The sequence below is a fragment of the Chiloscyllium plagiosum genome, unplaced genomic scaffold (assembly GCF_037043375.1).
Source record: "Chiloscyllium plagiosum isolate Xiang-an unplaced genomic scaffold, Cpla_swu_hap1 HiC_scaffold_40, whole genome shotgun sequence".
Lineage (NCBI taxonomy): Eukaryota > Metazoa > Chordata > Chondrichthyes > Orectolobiformes > Hemiscylliidae > Chiloscyllium > Chiloscyllium plagiosum.
In genome coordinates, this window is record NW_028270178.1 from 18,427,228 (window position 1) to 18,440,375 (window position 13,148).

The 13,148-nt window shown below is 40.0% G+C and overlaps 1 protein-coding gene across 1 annotated transcript; it reads right to left on the bottom strand.

Moving 5' to 3' along the window:
• Positions 1–9,590: 9,590 nt before the first annotated feature.
• Positions 9,591–12,856, bottom strand: LOC148138366 (putative G protein-coupled receptor 139). The gene is made up of 2 exons (XM_087981656.1): positions 12,784–12,856; positions 9,591–10,501 (listed from the first exon to the last, which is right to left on the bottom strand). The coding sequence occupies exons 1-2, from the start codon at positions 12,854–12,856 to the stop codon at positions 9,591–9,593; spliced, it is 984 nt and encodes a 327-aa protein (XP_087837782.1).
• Between the last annotated feature and the right edge of the window lie 292 nt (positions 12,857–13,148).

The window sequence follows — 13,148 nt, forward strand, 5'->3', positions numbered from 1 at the left end:
ACACCAAAGACGACCCTTGGAGATCTGCAGCGGAAGGAGATCGACACGGACGACCAGAGCCACTGTCTGATTTTGAAAATTAGGTTGCAGTGGGGGTTTTATTGGAATAGCATATTATAGAAGGAGAGACAGATAACAAGCATTTAAGATAAATGAGGCTTACAGTTATAAATAGTTGTTTAATTTTCACTTTGGGAGAAAACGAATACATTGATATTTTTGCTTTAAATAGTGAAAGTTGGGAGTTCTCTGTCACTCAAAATTTAACACATTATGAGCCAAGGTGAGCTTTACTGGTTGTTTGGTTTGATTACCAGAGGGGTTCGCCGCTGTGTCAGAAGCTCAAAAGAAATCTGACAAGACTTTTTCATTTGAATATGCTCAAAAGTCATTTTCACAGGGAAGGAAAGTAAGATGAGAATGTGGTACTGGTTACAACACAGATGCAAGAACCAAGTTCAGAAGATTCTGAAATGGACATTATTCGAATAAATTGGACAACGAGGAAATTGTCAAAAATTTGAATAATTTATTGAGTTACCTTCCACAGAATAATCGAAACGACTTGAACGAGTTATTGTTATCACATGGGGAGATTTATTGATATAAACTGGCAAGTACTAACCTAATTATGCTTAACGTTGATATAGGAAATGCCATTCCAATTAAGCAACATCCTTATAAAACTAGATGGTATCCAGCAGTTATATGTGTACTATCGCACAGTCAATGCAGTTACTAAAACTGATGTATATTCGATTCTACATTTGGAAGACTGTGTTGATATGGTTGGAGACGTAACTTATACTTCTGAGTTGGGCTTGCCAGGTACCTTTGTCTCAAAATGTGAAGATAATTTCGACTTTCATAACGCCGAATGGACTGTATTTGTTTAAATCATGGCATTGGTATGAAAAATGCCCCAGCCAAATTTCAAAGACAAACCAATTAGATCATTGTCAGATTTACCACCTGTGCTGCACATACAGATGACCTCCTGATAGTTATTCACACATGGGAGGACCATTTGCAACAGATTTATTTGATTGACTTAGGAAGGCAGGCTTGATGACAAACCTCGCCAAAACTGAATTTGCCCATGTTCACGACACCTTCCCTAGCCATGGTTATGGATCTGGACAAAGGAAACGATGTGCTGCAAAAACAAATGTAATTGGGGCTTTTCCCATAGCATTGGCAAAAAAAGCTGTACTGCGGTTCCTGGGATTGAGTGTACTCTATCGAAAATTCTTTCCAAATTTTAACTGTGTGACTTGCTCCACTTACTGCATTGCTAAAATAACAGCAAGACATTTCAGTGGGTAACGGACTGTCAGAAGGCATTTGACAGCCGGAATGTTATGCTAACCATGTACCAGTATCAGCCACACATATAATTCCACAAAGTAATTCAAAGTGGCGATTGATGCAAGTGATTTCGCTGTCTATGCTGTGCTCTTGCAAGAAGACAGGGAGCAGATTTTTATTTTTAAATCCTGTCCGGTATTTCTCCAGGAAAGTGAACATTCATTTGTAAATATATTAGACAGTTGAGATCAGACTTTGAGTTTGGTATTGGCGTTATAACATTTCAATATTTACGTTCCCAGTAACTAACCTGAGATAAGCATATAAACCAATCATAACCCATTGAAGTTTATGGAGAAATTTAAGGACAGAAATGCCAGACTGTTTAAATGGAGCTTCTTGTTATAGTCATTCAATTTGAAAATTTACACGTGGCAGGTGAATAAAATCTGATCACCAATGCTTTGTTGAGATTTGAATGAGAAACAAAGGCTTTCCGTGACGGGACTAAAACAACTGAAACAAATTGTAATTGTGCATGTTTGCACGTTTAGAGTTGATTCAATATCAATGCGTGTTGGAGAGTGCTAATAGTTGAAGGTTAAATGGAATTAAAATGAAACCATCCTTGGGGATTATTTTCTTTTAAAGGGGGAAGCTCTTACAATGCTGCTCCTTTTGCAAGGTTAAGGTGTCCTTGGCTTTTTCCAGGACGTCATAAAAGGCAAAGACTCTGAAAAGTGTGGACTTGGAAGGTTTTCGGGCCAGTTTGATTATACTAACATATACTGTCTGAGGCAAGAAGCTGTCAAGTTGCAAAACAAAAAACACTTGGACAATGAGAGTGGAATGGCCAGTTCTCCCAGCTCAGCTTACCTCTGATTTGTTTTGTTTAGCAAGCAGTGGTGTTGTGAAGCTGCTGGATCCAAGACAATCTGGTCTATGCGGAATCTGTCTCTGTGACTTCTCTTCTGTGAGATCTTTTGTATGATTTTACCTTTTTGTTCAAAGGTGTGTTCATGGGGATTGTTTCATGTATTTGGAACAGCATTATTAATTTAGGATGATCTGTTGTGTTTTCTGATGTTAAGTTATTCTGTAATCTGTTTTCGTTTGTTTGTGTTTCATTTGGTAATCTTGTAAATAAACTATGTTTTGTTTGAAACTAAATTGTTTGACTAGCCGCATTCCTTCTAGAATATCCGCGTTACACTGGCTTAAAATAACGAGCAAAGTCAGGGTCTGGTCTAATATCCCCAAAGGTAGTGGGGGGGGGGGGTATATAACTGTATCCATCCAAATATGCTTTAAACAAAGTCATTGTACCACATCCACACTTCCTCAGGAAGTTCTTTCCACCCCGACTCACCCTCTGTCTGAAGACAATGTCTCATGTCTTCTTATGTCTATCTCCTCTCATTTCAGATGTGTGGAAATAGTTTTGCAATTCCCTTTCCAAAGTAAAAGATAGCTCCCATCAACTCTATCTGTACTCCTCATTATTTTATAAACTCATATCAAGTCTTCTATCAACCTCTTACATTCCATAAAAAAGTTCCCAGTCAATCCAGCATTTCTTTGTAATTCAAGCCTTCAATACGCAGCAACACCCCAGTAATTCTTTTCTGAACCCTCTCCAGCTTGATAGTATCCTTCTTTTAACTGGGTGATCAGAACTGGACACAAAATTCCACAGGGCGCCTCACCAATGTCTTGTACAGCCTCAACATAACATCCCTACTACTGTTATGATAAGATTATGAATTTCCAATTTCGCTGCAGGTTGTCAAAACTAAATTAATTGTAGAAAGTTGTCATCCGGAACTGAAATGAGAGAAACAGAACGGATACCGTTCAAAGATTTGCTTTCCAATGTAGTAGAAAAAAAGCAGCTGCCAAGAGAGTGAAAGCAAGGATGTAGGTTTGCTCGCTGAGCTGTAGGTTTGTTATCCAGACGTTTCATTACCTGTCGAGGTAACATAATCAGTGGCGACCTCCAAGTGAAGCGAAGCGTTCTATTTATATCTTTCTCCTGGATGGGGTTCCTGGGGTTTGTGGTGATGTCATTTCCTCTTCCTTTTCTGAGGGGTTGATAGATGGCATCCAGATCTATGTGAAAGCAATATGAGACTTCAAAATTCACCACAGCCTACAATGATGTAGGTGAATGCAAACCTGAGGTGTAGTTCCAGTGCACAGGAGGTTAAGAATAAGGAAGGTATGGGCAGTATTTCAAGGTCGCAGAAATATGCTGGCAGACGGCAGCATATTGAAGTATGTCTACTTCAATGCCAGAAGTATCCGAAATAAGGTAGGTGAGCTTGCAGCATGGATAGGTACCTCGGAATTTGAGTAGTGGCCATTTAGGAGACTTGGATAGAGAAGGGTCAGGAATGGACGTTATAGGTTCCAGGGTTTAGATCTTTCATTAAGAACAGGGAAGGTGGTAAAAGAGGGGGACGTGTGTCCTTGTTTCTCAAGGACAGTATAACGGTGGCTGAAAGAAACTTTGACGAGGACTCGACTACTGAGGTAGCATGGAATGAGTTTAGAAACAGGCGAGTAGAGGTCACACTGCTGGGACTTCTGGTATTCCTCTACAGAGTTCCAGGGACGTGGAGGAGAGGATCGACAAAACGATTCTTGGTCGGAGTGAAAGGAACAGGGTGGTCATTATGGGGGACTTCACATTCACGAACATCGACTCTAAATGCTCTAACTCGAGTACAGCGAAGGGATCGATTTTGTGTCCAATGTGTACAGGAGGTTTTTCTAACACAGCATTTCGAAGGGCCACCAAGAGGGGATGCCACACTGGATCTAGTGCTTGGTAATGAACCTGACCAGGTGTTTGATTTAGTGGTAGGTGAGCACTTTTACAAGAATGACCATAATTATGTCATGTTTAGTTTAGCAATGGAAAGGGATAGGTACATGCCACAGGGCAAGTGTTATAGATGGGGGAAGGACAATTATAATGCGATTAGGCAAGCCTTAGGATGCATAGAATGAGGTATCAAAATGCAGGGAATGGGGACAATCGAAATGTGGAAATTTCAGACGGGGGGGGCGTGATAATGTAAGGGAACCGTGGTTGATTAAAGAAATTGCATCTCTTGTTAAGCGGAAGATAGGGGCTTATGTGGCGATGAGATGTGATGGCTCACATGTGGTGATGGAGAGTTACAGATTAGCTAGGAAGGATTTAAGGAGAGAATTAAGAAGAGTAAAAAGAAGACACGAACAGTCTTTAACAGTCGAATAAAGGAGAACCCTAAAGCTTTATATAGTTATGTCAGGGATAAATGAATGATGAGGGTTGGAGTAGACGTAGTCAAAGGCAGAAGTGGGAAGATGTGTCAAGACTCTGTGGAGATTGGAGAGATGCTAAACAAATATTTCTCATCTGTTTTCACTCAGGAAGAGGAGAATATCGTAGAGAAGAAGAATGAGACACGAGATATTAGACTAGAAATGATCGAGGTTCGTCAGAAATAGTTGTTATCAATTCTAGAAAGAGTGAAAGTAGACAAGTCCCCTGGGCTGTATGGGATTTATCCGTGTATTCTCTGCGAAGCTAGGAAGGAGGTCTGGAGACTTTGGCTTTAATTTTCGAGTGGTCATTGTCTACAGGTTTAGTACCAGAGGACTGAAGGATTGCATTTGTCGTGCACTTGTTCAAGAAGGGCAGTAGAGATGACTCAGATAATTATAGACCAGTGAGCCTTACTTCTGTTGTAGGAAAACTGCTGGAAAGGATTATAAGAAATAGAATTTATAATCATCTGGCAAGCAGAAATTGATTGCAGATAGACAACCTTGTTCGGTCAAGGGCAAGTCTTCTCTCACAAAAGTCAATGGGTTTTTTGAGAAGGTCACCAAGCATGTGGATGAGGGTATGATAGTTCAAGTGGACTTCAGCAAAGCCTTTGATAAGAGTCCATACGGTAGGCTGTTGGATAAAATATATGGGATTGAGGGTGATTTAGAAGTTTGGATTAGAAATTGGCTCTGTATAAGAGGGCAGCGAGTGGTGATTGTTGGAAAGTCTTCAACCTTTTTTTTTGGTTACTAATGGTTTGCCACAAGGATCTGTTTTGGGACCACTGCTGGTTGTCAATTTACAAAATGAATTGGACTCAGGCATAGATAGATGGGTGAGTAAGTTTGCAGATGACATTAAAGTCGGTGGAGTGCTGGACAGTGTGGAAGAATGTTGCACGGAGAACTTGAAAAACGGCAGAATTAGGCTGAGAGATGGCAAATGTAGTTCAATGCAGATAAACGTGAGGTAATTCACTTTGTGAAGAATAACACAAAAGCAAAATACTGAGTCAGTGGAAAGACTCTTGGTAATGTGGATGTGCAGAGAGATCTTGGAGTCCATGTATATAGACACATGAAAGTTGCCACTGAGGCTGATAGTGCTGTTAAGAAGACATACATTCTGTTTGGTTTTATTGGTAGAGGACTTGAGTTCCGGAGCCGTAATGTCATGATCCAACCATACAAAACTCTAGTGCGACCGCGTTTGGGATATTATATACATTTCTGGTGGCCCAATTACAGGAACGATGTCGAAGCATTGGAAAAGGTGCAAAGGTGATTTACCAGGACGTTGTCTGATCTGGAGTGAAGGTCTTGTGTGGAAAGTCTGAGAGACTTTGATCCCTTCTCATTGGAAAGAAGAAGGCTAAGAAGGGATTTGGTAGAGACAGACAAGATCAGAAGATTTTATAAGGTAGATAGTGAAAGTCGCTTCCCTCGGATGATGACGTCAGCTTGTACGCGGGAGCACAGCTACAAATTGAGGGGTGATAGATTTAACACAGATGTCAGAGACAGGTTCTTTACTCAGAGAGTGCTAAGGGCGTGGAATGCCTTGCCAGCCAATGTAGTTAACGCAGCCACATTAGGGAGATTTAAGCAATCCTTGGAAAAGCACATGGATGTTGTTGAGATAATGTAGGGGGATGGGCTTAGACTGGATCACAGGTCGGATCAACACTGAGGATCGAAGGGCCTATTCTGCATCTGTATTTTTCTATGGTCGATGTTTTATACTGATTGATTTTATGCTGGCAGACATAATACTATGAATGAGCACATCTTCTGGAAGAAGATAAAATAAGGCTTTCTTGTACAGTTAACTTGAAACAAGCAGTCTGGAAAAATTGTCATCTATTGAGGAAGTTGGAATAGCAGGACGATGGATTTCAAATAATCTTTCCGAGAACAAACTGTCAGGAGTAATTCAAAATGAGTGGTAGTTAACGGGGTTGCTTGTGAAGCTCGAAGTTTACAAAGTAAACTCAATAAAAATAAAAAGGGACCACAATTATAACATTTTTGATTATAAAATGTCAAATGAGCAAGACCAAATTTATTATATTTGATACATTTCATGGATGTATTGATGATACTGCTGAAAGGCAATCAAATACAATTTGCTTGCATTTACAAAAAATGGCATTCTGTATGCTGCAACACTAAACATTAATCAACAGACAAGCACTCAGGGATTTGGAGATAATTTCGTCGCACTTACAAAAGTGTGTTTAATAGACAGGGAATTAACTCCTCCAATAAGCTGAGCATTTTAAATCGGTAAGTAATAATTTTCTAGTTTTGCAAGTTCTCAGTTGCATGCAAACTATATTAATCGCTAAGTTGAAGAAGCAAACAATGATGCATCTAGATTTGAACATAGAACAGCACAGTGCAGGAACTGGCAGTTCGGCTCACGATATTCTACCGAACATGAGGCCAAATTATTCTAAGCTCTCTCTATATCCTTGTTTCATAGCTCTCAACATCTTGCATGTTCATATCCTAATTTAAAAATCTCCTTAAAACCCAACCGCCACACTGGAAGCACTTTCCACACTCTGACCATTCTCTGTGCAAAATAGTTTCCCTCAAGTCTCTTTTGAACTTTTCCCCTCACTTCAGTTGCATGTCCTGCTGTATTAAACATTTCAACTATTTGAAAAATAATTTTGTCTGTCAACACTATCTATGCATCTCAGATTTTTTCAGACTTCTATCAAGTCTCCCCTCAACCTCCGCCGCTCCAGTGAAACCAACATGACTTTTTTTTTTCCTTGTCTCCCCTTTCTTTTCACAGTTCCTGCCAAAACTGATGAGCTTCTCAACCAATTCCTGATTTTGCTAAAGTAATTGAAGTGTTAGATTTGGAATGAAATGAAGTTGAAATGGACTAGATCAGAGATGATATAAGCGCCCCATCAAAATACATTATGAAGATAGTGTTAATTCTAACATATTCTAATTTTCAAAGTAAGTACATGGAACAGTGTACTAGAAGCAATTTAATTGTTCGTACTACTCGGCAATAAGCAAAGTACTCTGTACTTTTACATTGCAGATAAAATACAGACAACATAAAAAAAAGAATTGGCTTAACCGTAACGCAAATTAAATGCTTAGCTAAATAATAGATACATTAACTATCGCTAACTAACTGTTCCAATTTCATTCCATCCCAAATCACATCCTTGGCCACGACAAACTTATGCTGACTTCTCGGAGAGGAAGAGAAACCCATGATTTTGTAGCAACAGCCAGAGTAATAAGTGCTTCCTCTTCGAATGACAAGATCACAGCGGCAACTGTAACTCCAGGCTAAAGCTGAACAACAAAATCGTCGCTCTGTGTGTGCTTTTTCTGCCTTCCGATTCATGTTGCTTTGATTGTGACAACTTACAAACAAGCCTCACAAACTGTGTACTTTATTAGCTTTGGAGCAGACTGCCCGACTGCTGAAGATTTCTTCATTAAAAAAAACAGCATACATCTCTTAAAGGCATTGTATTATCAGGCCACTGTAACACTTAAATGAGACATATTAGCTTCCCATGACCTGCAGCGTAGCTGAGCGTTGATGAACATTGAAATTGCTCAAACTATAAACCGCCTGCAGCAGGAGAAAATTCTCAGCAAGATGCCTACTAAGTGCTGACATTTTGGGGAGACAAAATTTCTGCCCATTCTTTTGTAAACCTCATGGGCTCAGATTAGCCGGAGTGATTTGAGCCGGAGTGATTTTCCACATCTGCCAGTCAATCGTTCTCTAATATAGAGTGGGAAATTGGGAAATCAGAGTTTTGCCTTTTTTTAACTGTGGAAAATATGAAATCTTCAGATGGAGTCTATTTTTGTTAACTATTTAATCGAACGTTATCACTAACTATTAGAAGAAGAGAATGCAACAGGGGACGACAGTCCCAATTGTAAAAAGACAGAATTATTTAACGTTTAAAGAAATGCTGAGAAAATATAATGTTGCAAAAAAGTGAAATATTGCATGTATTTAATTGATAAATTAATGACTGAATTTACGATATTACTGGTTCGTGCATAAATTTGCATAGTATATTGTACTCATTTCAGTTTGTAGATAGGTATGGATAGGCGTTTGCGCTCTTTTTGCTGGAAATTTGTACATATGAATAGAATTTCATTCCATGTAGGATTTGGTTATATGGTTGTGTGTTAAAGGTGCATAGTTAGAATATAGAACACAGAAAATAGAACATCGAACAGTAAAACACATTACAGACCGTTTTGCCCTCGATATTTGACCGATGTTTTGTCCAACACTAAGATCCAACTAACTAAGGTACCACACATTTGACTATCATCCATGTGCCGATCCAGGAGTTGCTTAAATTTCCCTAATGCATCTGCCTATACAACTACTGCTGGAAGTGCCTCCTTTGAAGCCAGAAATCTCTGCATAAAAAAAAACCTTAGCCATTTACTCTGGAAATCCATCACTCACACTGGTGGTCACTCATTGCTGCTATCCTGCAAATCCGATTGGTGTGGTCACGTTGATCATTATGAAATTATTTTCACTGATATTAAATATTGGAATGTAGCTTCACCTATATAGCTTTGATCATATGTACCTGCTTAAGATCCCTCATTCCCGCAGTATAGCTGAGAGATCGAACAAAGCACATTTATTCACTAACTGATCATTAAAAGCATTCTGTTTAGTGGCGTGGAATCTTCCACGTCCCCGACTAGATGATTTGGATAACTAAACACTCGAAAATGTTCCATTATTCCTACGTTATATCAATAAGATATGCAACATCATGTATAAAAAGATATTACATTTAACTGAATAATGTTCAGGTTCTTTATTGAAGCATTCAGGATTCCAATACGGAAATTAAAATTTTGGACAGTTACTTCTCCACAACATAATTTTCACAGACACAAAGGGATAGAGATAATGATACCTTTTTTCACTACTCCTTTCGATTTACTAATATCAGAGTACAAGACCAACGAGATGTCAACACTTTCTTCAGCTCTTGCCTGAATTTCCGTTGTGTTGTTGCATAAATACACACATTTGTACACGAACTCAAATGCAGGAGCATGTAACCTGTTTGAGTGGCAATATAAGCAGGAGCTGTATGATCACCTCGATAATGTGCAGTGCTTGTTATCTTTGAAGATAAAAAGCTCACTGCTGATGTCACCCACAGAAGGATAAAGCTGCCCGATATAGTGAACAGCAAAATTATGGACTTCCTTCTACTCTTCATCTCTGGGTCTCTTTGAGTCTCAATATTGCATCCTCGGATTGCCCTGCGAGCTCTATTGGCAACTAAAATACGTCGGACGGTCAAGCAATTGCACATAAATATGAAACAAAATGGAAGACAAACAACAAAAATACTTTGCAACCACGAGAATGCTGTACCTGCAGGAGAAGTGAAGAATTTCAACTTGGTGCGACAACCCCATTGCAGTTGATCAATTAGTTGTTCCGGTTCATATGCAAACAAATACGGTATATTTTCTAGGCAAACCAGGGCAATGGTGACCATTATAACTGCAGTTGCTGTACTCAGTCTGCAGTACTTTGTTTTCAGTTTCTCACAACATATCGCTACATACCTATCAAATGTGAAAAAGACTGTGAACCACACTGTCAGAAACACGTTGACTGAGCTCATGTAGATAATAAATGTACAAACGCCAGTATGGGACAAGAAGGAATGTTTCAAGTGAAAACTGAATATTTGATGCACAGTTACGTTAAAGGTCAGAACCAGAAAATCTGCAGTTGCCATGGCCACCATGTATGCAGAAGTACAAGCAGATAGGCAGCAGTTTCCCCTCGAGAGAATTACAATTGTCACCAGGTTTGCTGTAAATCAAAGAGAAAAAAAAATAGTTAACGAATGGATTCACTCAGATACATTTGGGAACTTTATTATGGGATAAGAAAGCACAAATGTTCTGAATATACAAACTAAAAAGTTGGCTTACTTTCAGCATCCGAGTAAAGTGCTTTCAACCATTGCTTCGAACAAAATACAGGAAGTTGTGGCGGCATGGCGGCTGAGTGGTTAGCACTGCTATCTCACAGCAGCAGGTCCCAGGTTCGATTCGAGCCTTGGGCGACTGTCTGTGTGGAGTTTGCACATTCTCCACATGTCTGCGTGGGTTTCATCCGGGTGCTCCGGTTTCCTCCCACAATCACAAAGTTGTGAAGGTCAGGTAAATTGGCCATGTGTCAGGTACATTAGTCAGAGCGAAATAGGTCTGGGTCGGTTAATCTTCCGAGGGTCAGTGTGGAGTGGTTGTAGGGAATCTAATCTAATCGTATCAGCCATGATACAAAGGCAGATGTAGCTAAAATTCCGAAGTCTGTTCTTATATCGTCTCGTCTTGTCTTCCATCTGGTCCTGCATTCCCCATGGAATTGTTGTGACACACAACCAGCATCTTTACCTGGTCACTGAAATACCTCCGCAGAGGTGGATAGCCAATCAGCAATTGACACCTCAGTTGCACATGGAGAGCTGTTGTAACTCATTCAGCTCCCTTACAGTCAGCACTCTGGGTGAACAGGATATCTCTCACTCCAGTTCTTATACGTCAGTCGGCGCCCGATAGTTGGACCAGATTAACAACATCAATCAAGGACCTCATATTATATCAGTTAAAACTGACTGACCTTGTTATGTTCACAAGATCACCCCACCCAAATATAAGGACTTACGAAGTTTATTTTTGTAATTCATCGTAGTGTGTTTTAGACACGGGTGCTGTGGAAGGCAGAGTAGTTTCTTCTTGCGCCTGGAACATCTTGGAACAAAATCATTCAGTTCTTCAGGAAGCAAATGTATCGACGTAATGGCATTTGCGCTGTACATCACAGATTCTGAGTTATCGCCAACACATGATGGAGAGAGAGAACCTGTCATTTTCAAATTCATAACAAGGTCTCTCAAGGAACCGTGCTCGTTTTTTCTCCAGCAACATTTACAAGATTGCACTTTTCATATGGTCAATGTAAAACCTACATAAACTCTGGATCTGACCTCTCATCCACCAAGCAGGTCCATTCCCGTGGTTCCTACACCAAACTTTGCCCTCTGAAGTAAACTGCTCTTTCACATAGCGGAATCTTTTGTCTGGCATTCGCATTACTTATGCAATTTCACTTTACCCCAACATACCTCCGCTCCCCACGCCCATCAGGCGGAGGAAAGTCGATTTAAACCTCGTGTGGAATCTTCTTTGGATTGACGACTCTGGTGGAGCTATAGTGGCAGTTGCCTGAGGGGTGATCCCCTAATCAAATAGGAATCAGGACATTTTGTTATCTAGTAAAGCTGTAACGTATAGCATGAGATATTATGTTCATTTATTGGTTCATCAGAAGATCGTGAAGCCATTAAAAAGATGCGGTTCGAGAGCATAAGAAATCAGAGCAGTAGCAAGGTATTCAGTCACCGCCCACCCCTCAAGCCTGCTCTGCTATTTAATTCATTCAAGGCTGATCTCATCTCAACCTCAACTCCATTTTCCTACACTTTCTCCATAACCGTTCAACACATCACTCGACAACAAAAATTCTGTCTCCATCTTAAATTTGACCAATGTCTCGACATTCAACTCAAACGGGCTTGTGGAGGGTGCAGATGCATGATGCTTTGAGAAAAGTAGTTTCTCCTCAGTTAAAAGCGAAATCTCATACCTATTTTTCATTAAATAAAGGAACGCCTGATGAGTACCCCAGATGAGAATTGAGAGCGGAGATAAGAAAGTAAATCTTCACCCAGTCAGAGGTGAGCCTGTGGAATACTCTGCCACAGCAAGAAGATGAGAAAAAATCATTCAACATCTTCGAGAAGCAGACAGATATAGTTCTGAGCACAAAATGGAAAAAAAAGGTAAGGGGGAGAAAGTGAAAGCAGGGTACTTAGTTGCATGAGCAACCATGATCATATTCAACGGTGAAGCAGACTCAAAGAGCCGAATGGCCTCTTCTTGCATCTAATATCTGTGTTTCTATGGACTGTATATCTGTTCACTGATCACATTATCAGAGTTGCTACGCTAGTGACAACAGGGTGAGACACATTCCCTTCTGTTCTGTAACAATTCGGTGATTGTATCAAGCCACAATATATAACAGACTTACCAGGAATGCCAAAGGCTGCAGCATCGGGTAGTAAATTATCTTTACTTGTCGAATCACAGGCTGAAACATTTTCAGAAGAATGTCTGAAATCTATCCAGCCTGATGGCTTCATTGCCTGAGCATACCGAATGCTCCCTACTTATAGAACGACGTGTGCCTGGTTGAGCATATAATAAACAGATTGGAATATTACCATAATTACTTACGTTCACTGAAGAGATTATCACTGCTCCATTTCACCGCTACCTTGTCCATATGGAGATGCCACAGCTGAGTAGCAGATACACATGCCATTAAAATGAACAAATGGAATTACATCACAGAACAAAATTAACTGGCACACTACCAGAGGCACAGGGGG

Bases quoted from the DNA above. Each gene is read 5' to 3' on its own strand.
- LOC148138366 (XM_087981656.1), bottom strand. From the start codon at position 12,856: ATGTTTCAGCCTGTGATTCGACAAGTAAAGATAATTTACTACCCGATG. The intron at 10,502-12,783 runs GTCTGTTATATA...TTTGATTTACAG, and splicing joins GCCTTTGGCATTCCTGGTAA to CAAACCTGGTGACAATTGTA.